Raw genomic sequence first — 12400 nt, 5'->3', positions numbered from 1 at the left:
GCTGAAATCAAGAGTCGGATGCTTAACCAACTGAGCCACCCAGGTGTGCTCCCATTTGTTTTGTTTCTTAAATTCTATGAATGAGTGAAATCATGTGGTATTTGTCTTTCTCTGACTGATTTCGCTTAGCACAATACACTCTAGCTCCATCCACGTCATTGCAAATGGCAAGATTTCAGTCTTTTTGATGGCTGACTAATATTCCAACGTGTGTGTATGTGTGTGTTTACACACACCACATCTTTATCCATCTGTTGATGGACACTTGGGCTGCTTCCATAATTGGGCTGTTGTAAATAATGCTGCAATAAAGAGTGGTGCATATATCCTTTCAAATTAGTGTTTTATATTTTTTGGGTAAATACCCAGTAGTGTGATTACTGGATTATATGGTAGTTCTATTTTAAACTTTAGAGGAACTGTAAAAAACATACTGTAAAAAACCAAGAGTTAAATCCTTAACCAACTGAACCACCCAGGTACCCCTAGAGTGAAAATTCTGTATTACTCTGAAATATATTCAGTGGACTCCAAATAACTTAGTGGTTTGAGACCCACTCTCACCCATTTGAAACGTTTAAATAGTTATAAATTTAACAACTTCCTGTTTCTCCTTGAATTTTTATTTTCATTCCAAAATTTTATAATAAGGGATTATATTTGGGTTAAGTTATTAATTGATCGTGTTCTACTTCTTGGCAATAAAATAGGTATATAAATATAAATTTTTTATTTACTAGAAACATAAGACTTAGTGTTTAAACATTTCTTTTGGATGGAGTTATTATAGTTATTACTAAAAGTCAAAGTAATTCTATTTTTAAAATCTTGATGCATGTATAATCATAAAAGGCAACATTTTACTTAAGATACATATCTTAATGTGATAATTTGAGCTCTTTTTTTCCTCATTTAGTGTGTGGAAAAATGACACTGATACTGTATGGAAAAATGGCACTGACACTTATCAGCATAAAAAAGGTTTTGGCAATAATTCTGTTCCTATTTTCTAGCTTTATAATGCAAGTACTAAGAAACCTTAAATAGAAGAAACTCTGTTTATAGCAGTTTTGGTGAATTCTTTGAACACCTTAAGAATTACATTCCAAAAATTACTGAGTGATCTGTTAACAAAAATTATTTTTGATAATCTATAAATTGGCAGCTTCATTAGCTAATGCTTGCATTCTTTTTTTAATATTCTTTTTTTATTATTATTATGTTATGTTAATCACCATACATTACATCATTAGTTTTTGATGTAGTGCTCCATGATTCATTGTTTGTGCATAACACCCAGTGCTCCATGCAGAACGTGCCCTCCTTAATACCCACCACCAGGCCAACCCATCCCCTCACCCCTCTCCCCTCTAGAACCTTCAGTTTGTTTCTCAGAGTCCATAATCTCTCATGGTTCGTCTCCCCCTCCGATTTCCCCCCCTTCATTCTTCCCCTCCTGCTATCCTTTTTTTTCCTTAAATTTTTATTGTTATGTTAATCACCATACATTACATCATTAGTTTGTGATGTAATGTTCCATGATTCATTGTTTGTGCATAACACCCAGTGCTCCACGCAGAACGTGCCCTCTTTAATACCCATCACCAGGCTAACCCATCCCTCCACCCCCCTCCCCTCTAGAACCCTCAGTTTGTTTTTCAGAGTCCATCTCTCTCATGGTTTGTCTCCCCATCTGATTTACCCCCCTTCATTCTTCCCCTCCTGCTATCTTCTTCTTTTTTTTTTTCTTAACATATATTGCATTATTTGTTTCAGAGGTACAGATATGTGATTCAACAGTCTTGCACAATTCACAGCGCTCACCATTAATGCTTGCATTCTATTAAAAACAACTGGAAACTGTGTTGTTTGCAAAAGGATTTGCTAGGTAGTCAGTAGAGTCATTATTTTTGTAGCATTACCACCAATATTTGTAACTGGCCCCTTGTTTGTTGCCCTAGAATTTTTTTTTTATACCTTGAGCAATGCACTGTAGTAAGATTCTAAATAGGCGAAAGGTAGCTTTTTTTTTGGCCAAGGGGGAGAAGGATAAGTGGCAAGGAAGAATTTATATGACATCAGGGCACGTGGAGATCATAGTAACTAGTAAAAGGAAATGCTAGGCTTCAAACACAGGGAAATCTGACTCCAGGGGTGCCTGGGTGGTTTAGTCAGTTAAGCATCTGCCTCTTGTTTTTTTATGTTGGTTGAGTGTCCCACTCTTGATTTTGGCTCCGGTCATGATCTCTGGGTCATGGGATTGAGCCCTGCATAGGGTTCCTCGCTCAGCGGGGAATCTGCTGGAGATTCTTCCTCCACTCTCTGCCCCTCCCCCCTGCACTGTCTCGAAAATAAATAAATCTTAAAAAAAAAAGGAAATCCGACTCCAAAATCTTTTCTTTACTATTATTTCTGCCTTCAGTATATATTAGCCAATCTGAGGATACAAAAGTAATAGGGCCATCATTCCATTTTGCCCTTAAGAGACATCATAGTCTCCCTGGGAAATGCTGTGAGTTTTATATTTATTGAAATGCTACACTGTCAGTAAAGCTAGCTGGTTTTTGTTTGCTTGGTTTAACTGCTCATATCTCAGTGACTCAAGCAGTAAAAGTTTATATATTGCTCTTGGGTTGATGGGTAAAGGAGGGGGTGGGTGCTGTTTTTCATTCAATTTAGGAATCTAGGTTTTTTTCATCCCTGGGATTCTTGACCCTTGGAACCCTCCACTGGATTCCCTGCATCTACCTGGAGATAGAGTACATAGAGGATCACATGGGACATTTTTATGAGCCTAGAAGTGGTTTACTTGTCATATTTCTTTTTTTTTTTAATTTAATTTATTTATTTAACAGAGAGAGAGCACAAGCAGGGGGAGCGACAGGCAGAGGGAGAAGCAGGCTCCCCGCAGAGCAGGGAGCCTGATGCAGGGAGCCTGATGCAGAGTTTGATCCCAGGACCCTGGGATTATGACCCAAGCCAAAGGCAGACGCTTAACCAACTGAGACACCCAGGTGCCCTACCTGTCATATTTCTTTGCTTAATACTGTTACATATATAACTCAAGAGAGCCTGGGAAATGTAGTTTATTTGTTTACCAAAGAAGAAGAAATGGGTGATAAACAACTAGCCAGTGTCTACCACAGATAACAAATTTTACGTCCGGAAGGACTTTTCAGATTTTACATAGGTGGGAGTTATATTATTTTACATAACCATTATATTAGTGTAGCAGAATACACCTTTCCAAATAATTATGTCAAAAATTACCGTCTTTATCTGGACCTACTACCTATAGACAAATCTCCTCCCTTGATCAGGAGCTGGATTTTTAGAACAGTTAACACTTTTGACATTCAGCATGATTTTTAAGGTGACTATGTCTTTCTCCCCACCATAGCAGTGGCATATCCAGACAGAAATCACTGTGCAGCCTTAGGCTTTTATGCCTCTTCTGGCATTGTTACAGTCTCTATCAAAGTTGTGGTAAGGATATGTCAGCTCTTTGCTACTATGGGCCAAGAACCATGACCCCAGGAAGGCTTTCTGTTAGACATGTTCAGAAAGCTTGTCAGGCCTCCTGATGATCTCAGTATTGCTGATCTTTTACCTTGTTTACCTATGTTTTCTGCTTTTATGTTAAAGCTGATAGTATCTTCAGAGTCAGTATAGAAATTGCAGTATTTTTAAATTTTTTTCATCATAAAGGCAAAATGAGAAGTATTTTTATCTCTTCTGTTTGAAAAGCTTGCCACATCCATCTAGAAGCTATTGGAAAGCTCTTGTTTGCCACAGTCTGGTTATCCTGGATGCTGTCCTGGCTTTATTTCTTGGACTTCTTAAAACTTTCAGCAGTAGATTTGTTTTGTCTGAGGTTTTCCAGTTGTAAAATTAGTGTAGCAAACTGTAGAATAAGGTATGTTATGAATAGTAGAAGACTTTCACAGTGTTTTTAATTTACTATTTTTACCAGCTTGCTTGATAGTTTCCTAAATACTGTGTACCATTTTGAAATTGCCCGTGTCTGTCTCCATTAAATTATTATATTAAATTTAAAAAAGAATTTTGTAAATCTGATGTGGCTGTATAGTCATGCATCCTTCATGATATATTTGAATGAAAAGTTCTCTGAATTGCAAAAATTGAATCGGTAATTGAAGATATATTTTAAAATAATTAAACTTAACTCTCTACAGATGGTCCCTCCTTAAAAGAAACAACAGGACCCAGCAGACAGATTTTACAAGGTATGACAAGCAATTTGTGTATTTCTCAGTTTTACGAAACAGGTTTCATTGTGTTGAGCTATATGAAATTTTCCTTTAAGAAAAATATGTAACAGGGGCGCCTGGGTGGCTCAGTTGGTTATGCGACTGCCTTCGGCTCAGGTCATGATCCTGGAGTCCCGGGATCGAGTCCCGCATCGGGCTCCCTGCTCAGCGGGGAGCCTGCTTCTCCCCCAACCCTCCCCCTCTCATGTACTCTCTCTCTCTCTCTCTCTCTCTCTCTAATTCTCACTCTCTCAAATAAATAAATCTTTAAAAAAAAAAAGAAAAAGAAAAATATGTAACAGTATTTGTGTCTAAAATATTATCTTTGTGACTTTTTAAATATATGCTATTAGATATATTAGCATACATTCTTTTAACTATCACTTGGCTATTTCCTTAGATTTAATAAGATTACAGTAGTTAGAAACTATACTGCTTAACTGTAAATAATACCTATGCCAATGACTATAGGAACACCATAGTAATATATTTGCCTCCATAGGATTACTGAATAAGAATATATATATATATATAATTTATTTTTCTTATTTTGTATCTGATAATTTTCATATGTGAGTCATTTGGGTTCTAAATCTTTGCTTTGTTGTTATTGATCCTTTCCTCTAGCCAGAGATCATATTAAAGATGCTGCAAATAACTGAAAAATTCAGTTAACTCAGTTTTCATGTATGAGTACCCGCATGGAAACTTTGAATACCAGACAGTTTTCCCTATCCTTGAGCTAACTACTGGGCTGCTGCAGCCACCATAAATTGATGGATACTCAGAAAATATAAAGTAATTTTCATAACAGCTTGTCTAAAAGATAATTAGGAAGGCAAATCCAACCTCCCTTCCCTCAACTTGTGATGATTTCTAAAACTAAAAATAAACTCATATTATCAAGGCTAATTTATAGCATTGGATATAGATGCATTACATATGCATGATTACAAGCTATTTCAGCAAATGCTGTTCTAAACCAATTCTATATATTTTGCAAATGGAAAACTAGTAACTGGAAGACACATTTAAGCCTCCTGAAATAAACTCCTCAGTATGGAGGAGCACATTCATAGTGGGGGAAAAAAAACAAAACAAGAGCTATATCAAGAAATAGTGGAGAAAAATAGGCTCAGTAGAGACTGGATCACAAGCTATTGAGAAAGTCAGATTGAAGTCAAAAGTTAATAAAAGCAGGAAGGTGGGGAGCTGGGAATTAAGAAACTTTGATGATGAAGTCTAAATAGAAATTCAGAGCCAAAGATTGGCTCCTACCCCAAAGAAACGACCATAATTCACAGACAAAACTGATTTTCTCTGCTTTGTAAAATTTTATAATGTATCATTTTACATGGCATGTAAGCTCCTGTTTAGCCATCATCATTTGATGCCTATGGATATGACAAAGGTCACACTTTGCATTATATATATATCTTTTAATATTAATATAACAGAGTTAACTTTTTAGAGCAATTTTACATTCATAGCAAAACTGAGCAGAAGATACAGAGATTTCCCATATACCCCTGTCCTGGGGATAGCATTCCAAATTGTCAAAATCTCCTAGCAGAGTAGTCCATTTGTTTTATTTATATATATATATATATATAGCCTCTGGCTGGAGTGTTCTTGGGCAGTTAAAATATTCATATCCTTCCAAGTCTTCTAAGGCTTTCAGCTTTTATGTAAGTTAAACGTAATAGTTTAACTTCTTTCTTTAGTGATTTTTCTTCTTGAAACAGTTACTAGAAAGTGAGAAGGGCTTAGGTAATTAATGACACTTGCTAATAAAGTCACTTTTCAGGTCAGCACATAAGTTGTAGTCAGGGACTTTTCAGTCAAAGAAAAATCAAGAACAAATGATTCTTTTTCCTTTTGGTTATTTAGAGCTGTTTTCATGTCTGGCCCTAGTAAAACACTGATTAAAGAATATAAGGGCTTAAAATCACATTTCACTTAAGAGTTTTGAAGCGTAGGTCCCTTCAATCTATTTTGATGGGTATTTTTCTTCAGTTTTATTTTTTAAACTTAATGTGGCCTCGACACTTACTAGTCTAATTCTTTGCTATTTGAAATACCCTAGAGGAGAGTTTTTTACTCTATGCTTCAGCATAATATTTTTGTTACAGGAAATAGAGCCATTAGCTTTTTGAAGAATAGTTACAAACATCAATACTCTATACGAATGAAAAAGTATATTAAGTACTGCAGGATGAATTATATTTGGTATAATACTTGATATAAAATTACACAGTAGAACATGAAGCATATTTTCCTAGAGCACATTAAGATTTGATTGGACTCAGTCTGTTTTTAAATTATTAGAAAGTGTTTTCAAGTTTTAGTAAATCTGTGTTTTACACCTAAAAAAAATGGTTTGCCTTTAATTGTCCAGTGAATAATAAAGTAGAATAAGTATTTCTAAAGTAGGTATGTGCTTTTTATACATTATTTCTTTTCAGATAGAATAAATGCTATTTTAAAATATTCTATTTTTAGTAACATGGTTTAAGTTTGTTTCAAAGACAGTGGTTATATACAGTAGATTTTACCTATTAAAGATCTAAATGTTGAATAATTTGTTGTCTTAAGTCTGTTTAAGAAATAATGTATTTTAAACTTCTTGATTTTTTTTTAATAGTTTTCCAGTCAAGTATTAAATGTTAATATTTAATGGGTTCTGATTCTGATCTCACTTCTGACCACAAATTAAGATTCTGTGCCCAAGTCCAATGGGGGGGCATAAAGAATGTACTCTCAAGCAAGCAGTTCTCTGATACCTGGAGGTCAGAGGGGCCTGGGACTAAAAGTTCCAACCCTCTAATCATATGATTGGTTCTCCTGGCAGCCAGCTCCCATCCTTGGGTGGGGTCCAAAAAGTATATTACCATTAACCAGAGACACCTTTGTCACTGTCACTTAGGAAGTTCCCAGGGTTTTCCAGAAACCAGGATGAAGACCAAATATGTATTTCTTATTATAAATCACAGTATCACAATATTGTATCTGGGTTTCAAGACAGAATATCACTTTCCTAACAATTTAATATTTATTTATTAAAAGTTTTAAAAATATTTTATATTTGCTTTTAAATATTCAGATCTCTACTTTCTTCCTTATCAGGTTTGAGCTTAGTATATAATTTAGGTAACAAAACCTTCAGGATAATTAATAAGTATATCAGGATTTATAGAGTTAGTGTCCATAGGAAATTTAGTCTCAAGTAGTAATAATTTTAATTACCAGCAGAGGGCTCTGTGTGTACATATATTTGTAGTTACAATATTTCTTGAACAGTTCTTTCAGCCTAATGCCATTTTCTTTCAACAAATTATTAATTATGGAATCTTTTAACCAGTCTTATTTCTGTACTTCCTCATTTATGTTATACCAAAATTTTTTTTTAATTTTTTTATTGTTATTTTAATCACTATATTACATCATCAGTTTTTGCTGCAGTGTTCCATGATTCATTGTTTGTTCATAACACCCAGTGCTCCATGCAGAACGTGCCCTCCTCAATACCCATCACCAGGCCAACCCATCCCCCTACCCCCCTCCCCTCTAGAACCCTCAGTTTGTTTCTCAGAGTCCATCATCTCTCATGGTTCGTCTCCCCCTCTGACATACTCCCCTTTTCTTCCTCTCCTGTTATCTTCTTTTTCTTTTTTCTTAAAATATGTTGCATTATTTGTTTCAGAAGTACAGATCTGTGATTCAACAGTCTTGCACAATTCACAGCGCTCACCGTAGCACATACCCTCCCCAATATCTATCACCCAGCCACCCCATCCCTCCCACCCCCAACCACTCCAGTAACACTCAGTTTCTTTCCTAAGATTAAGAATTCCTCATATCAGTGAGGTCATGTGATACATGTCTTTCTCTGATTGACTTATTTCACTCAGCATAACACCCTCCAGTTCCATCCACGTCGTTGCAAATGGCAAGATCTCATTCCTTTTGATGGCTGCATAATATTCCATTGTGTATATATACCACATCTTCTTTATCCATTCATCTGTCGATGGGCATCTTGGCTCTTTCCACAGTTTGGCTATGGTGGACATTGCTGCTATAAACATTGGGGTACACGTACCCCTTCGGGTCCCTACATTTGTATCTTTTATGTTATACCAAAATATTAAGGCTCATTAAGAACAAGTATAATTTATGAATGAGATATTTTGAACCCTGCTGATTTGAAAAAGGAAAGATCTTCATTGATCAGAAGATACTATTTTGATTCTGATTATGCTTTGTTTCCAGGTGTATTTTTACACATTCTGGCAGATACACTTGGGAGTATTGGTGTAATTGCCTCTGCCATCATGATGCAAAATTTTGGTCTAATGATAGCAGATCCTATTTGTTCGATCCTGATAGCCATGCTTATAGTTGTAAGGTAAGTGTTATATGTTACTTTCAGGTATTAAAATGAGAAGTGAGAAATGTGCTACTTAAATTACAGATCTGTAATACAAATTATGATTGTGTTGGCTTTCCTTTGGCCTTTAACAAATTCCTATGTAGATTATTTCTCTTTTCATCTTCCTGCTTTTTTCTGTTTGCCATTTATTTCTTGTCTAGGTTTTGATGTTTCTTTTTGATATTTAGCAATTAATCTTTTGGGCTTGTAATCCAAATTAGTAGGATCTTTTTTAACCCAACATTCTATCTGTAGAGTAGAACACTAATAACATAAAATGTATTAACTATAGTTAGAATCTTATTCTATATCTTACACTATCAAATGCAAAAAAATGTTAAAGTCTCTTTTACAGCTATTTAATTTATAAAGTTACATTATCATTGCAAAAGTCTTGTAAAAATGCTTATTGAGGTATATAAGTGTCTGTCTCCCTATCTAGTTTTATAAAATTCTTGAGGAAGGGTCTGTCTTTTAGTATAGTTTATCTCTCTTGTGCGAACGTGTATGTAAAGTATGTGTGTGTAAATTCTCAAAAAATATTTGCTGAATTAGATTATATACTATCTCATATTTACCACACTCTGAAATATATTTTATTATTGATTTAATTTTTATCAGAATAGTGAAATAATATATTGCCTTTCACAGTCTTGAATTATTTAATATGTTAAGTATATATATACATATGTCTTGATTTGACTGTTTTTTATTTATCCATAATGATTTTACTGTCAGCAAAACTTGCTTTGTAATGATGATAACTAGAGGGCAGATTATGATGATTTTTACAGCTTATGTTTGAATAGAGTATACTTAGTTATGAGGAATTATAATCTTATATAAGATAGTCATAAATATAGATTTTGAAGTTCTTACCTTTAAAAATGGTTATACATTTTAAACATGCAGATTATTTTTTAAGTTTCTTCAAATTATTTGTATTAGGAAGCAACTCTGCTATGTAAAAGTCTTATAAAGTTTGGAAGTTTCCTCATCTTTGAAAATCTGTGTTTTTGTTTTTGTTTTGAGAGAGAGCATGTAAGTGGTGGAGAGAGGGAAGGAGAGAATCTTTTTTAAAATTTTATTTATTTATTTGAGAGAGGGAGGGCACCCATGAGTGGGGGGAGAGGCAAAGGAAGAGGGAGAAGCAGACTGCCCCCCTGATCAGAGAGCCTGCTGTGGTCATTGGTCCCAGGACCCTGGGATCATGACCTGAGCCAAAGGCAGACTCTTAACTGACTGAGCCCGCTGAGAGAGAGAATCTTAAACAGGCTCCACGCTCAGCCTGAAGCCTGATATGGGGCTCGATCTCATGACCCCGAGAACATGACCTGAGCTGAAGTCAAGAGTCGGATGCTTAACCACCTGAGCCACTCAGGCATCTCCATCTTTGGAAATCTTTTTTTTTTTTTTAAGATTTTATGTATTTGATAGAGAGAGACACAGCGAGAGAGGGAACACAAGCAGGGAGAGTGGGAGGGGGAGAAGCAGGCTTCCCGCAGAGCAGGGACTCTGGGATCATGACCTGAGCCAAAGGCAGACGCTTAACGACTCAGCCACCCAGGCGCCCCGCATCTTTGGAAATCTTAACTATACTTCCTTGAAAGTTCAGCTTACATGTCACAGAATTCTATAAAACTTAACCCCTGATGGATTTGGTAACTTGTGTATCTCTCTATTTGCATGTTCAGTGTTTATTTTGTTTTGTATTATAAGTTTTAGTTGCTTCTTATACTTAGAGTTGGATCTTAATAATTGCTTTTTTTTTTTTTCCTTTGGCTCCGCTATTACTATCCTAATTCTCCTATCAATTGTTGCTTGGAAGAGCTTGGCTTCTCTGTCTCTCTCTAAACTCTTCTCTACCCTGTGGCCACAGTGATCTTTCTTAAAGGAAGATTATGGTACATGGAAAGATTATCTTGCTTTAAATTCTTCAGTGGCACTTTCTTACCCTCAGGAAAAGAATAAGCTGTTCAGTGGGGCGTTATGATGTTACTTGTTTACTTCTCAGTCTTTCTCTCACCCCTTCTCAATTTATATTCTCTCCAGCCATATTAAATTACTTAAAGTTTCCTGAAAATATGTTACGAGCTGTCTGGATTCTGGGCCACATTTCCTTTCCCCAAAGTACTCTTACACTGAGTGCCTGTCTCCCTCCTCCCACAAGTATGTCCATCATAACTGCTTATCCTTCAAGTCAGATTTCAGTTTAAACGGCCCTTTCTTCAGGAAGCATTTCTTGATCGTGCACCTCTCAGGCTGGGTTAAATATACCTATAGCACTTTTTACTATTCCTTTCATGGCACTTACTTACCAAATTGAAATAGCCCGTTTCTTCTCTCTTAAGCTGCATGAGGGCAAGTTGTTTTTTCATTGTTGTAAAGTCAGCACCGGACTCTGCCAGGCAAAAAGTTTGTGTATTTTGGATTTGAATCAAAATAAATTCATGGTTTTTCAACCTTGGAGAATTACTTTCTCTGTTCCCAAATAGGGAATTCTTACTTAGTTCTATTCCCATTCAGTTAGTCCACAAATATGAATAAATAAATACATACCCACAACTTTTTTACTGAAATATTACACATTTAAAAACAAATCATTTTCAACAAATATTTATTAAATAGACCCTCTCACCAGAGTGGTGATACAATACTGTTTTAATCTTACATTATAGTAGGAGAAAGAGACAACAAACTAATTAATAAATAAACTACACAAATATCAAATAGTTATTTGTAGTATGCAGAGAGTTAACATAGGATGTAGTGATTGGGTTGCTACTTTAGATTGAGTGATAAGGGAAGTTTTCTGGAGAGGGGGCATTTAAACTGACCTGAATGTCAGAGGAAGAGCATTCTGTAAGGAACAGCTAGTATCAAAACCCTGTAGTGAAAACAATGTTGGCCAATATGGCTAAAGTGTAGGGAGTAAGAGGAGAGTCGTTTGAGATAAAGTTGGAGAGACAGGCTTGGGAAAATGAGCCAGAATTAGGAGTATGAGTTTTATTTTAACTGCAGTGAGAAACCATAGGGAAGTGACATTATTTGATTTGTATTTTTAAAAACTACTTCTGGCTGATGTGTAGGTAATGAATTATAAGGGGGCAAGAGTACAAAAAGGCAGAGTAGCTAGAAAGTTATTAGAGTCGATGAAATGAGAGGCCATGGTGGCTTGGTCTGAGGTCCTCATCTAGAAGCTGGAGAGATAAAAAGTTAGAAAATGCTTTGGGCTTAGAGCTAATAAGATTTGCTTATGGATATGAATGTTTAGGTCAGGGTTGAGTAAAAGAAAGGAATCAAGGATAATTCATAGAGTTTTTACGGGAGCAACCTAGTGAATGAAGGTGTCCTTATGAAAGAGGAAGGACTAGAGGAAGAACAAGGTTTGTTTCTTTTTGAAGAGCACTGCAGATCAAAAGGTCTGTTTTGTTTATGACTAAGTTTGAGATCTCTCATTAGACATTTGTATAGAGATCTCACATAGGCAGGGACGTACAAATACGGAATTCTTGGGAGAACTCAGCTGAGTACAAAGGATTGGAAATAGTACACATGTAGATTTAAAGTCATGGAGTGGCATTTATTTGGCATGAATCACAATTCCCACCCCTTCCATTTTCCTGGAAAACATCCTTCTTTTCTGCAGAACCCAATTTAGCTTCAGGGTTCCTTTCGGTATCGTGTTTCAAGCAGC

General features: G+C 35.7%; 1 protein-coding gene across 1 annotated transcript in view; it reads left to right on the top strand.

Annotated features, from left to right (window-relative positions):
* The window catches only part of SLC30A7 (solute carrier family 30 member 7), an 85416-nt gene that overhangs the window by 28622 nt on the left and 44394 nt on the right, over positions 1 to 12400 (top strand). Inside the window, exons 7-8 of the mRNA XM_028101965.2 lie at positions 4197 to 4247; positions 8544 to 8679. Of these exons, the coding sequence (XP_027957766.1) occupies positions 4197 to 4247; positions 8544 to 8679 (187 nt within the window). The remainder of the gene's footprint in view (positions 1 to 4196; positions 4248 to 8543; positions 8680 to 12400) is intronic.

Source organism: Eumetopias jubatus, unplaced genomic scaffold (genome assembly GCF_037043125.1).
Source record: "Eumetopias jubatus isolate StellerSeaLion01/CBP00866 unplaced genomic scaffold, mEumJub1_p1.0 scaffold_4, whole genome shotgun sequence".
Taxonomy (NCBI): Eukaryota; Metazoa; Chordata; class Mammalia; order Carnivora; family Otariidae; genus Eumetopias; species Eumetopias jubatus.
The sequence above is the reverse complement of the archived record's forward strand: the minus strand, read 5'-3'. Positions and strand labels throughout refer to the sequence as shown.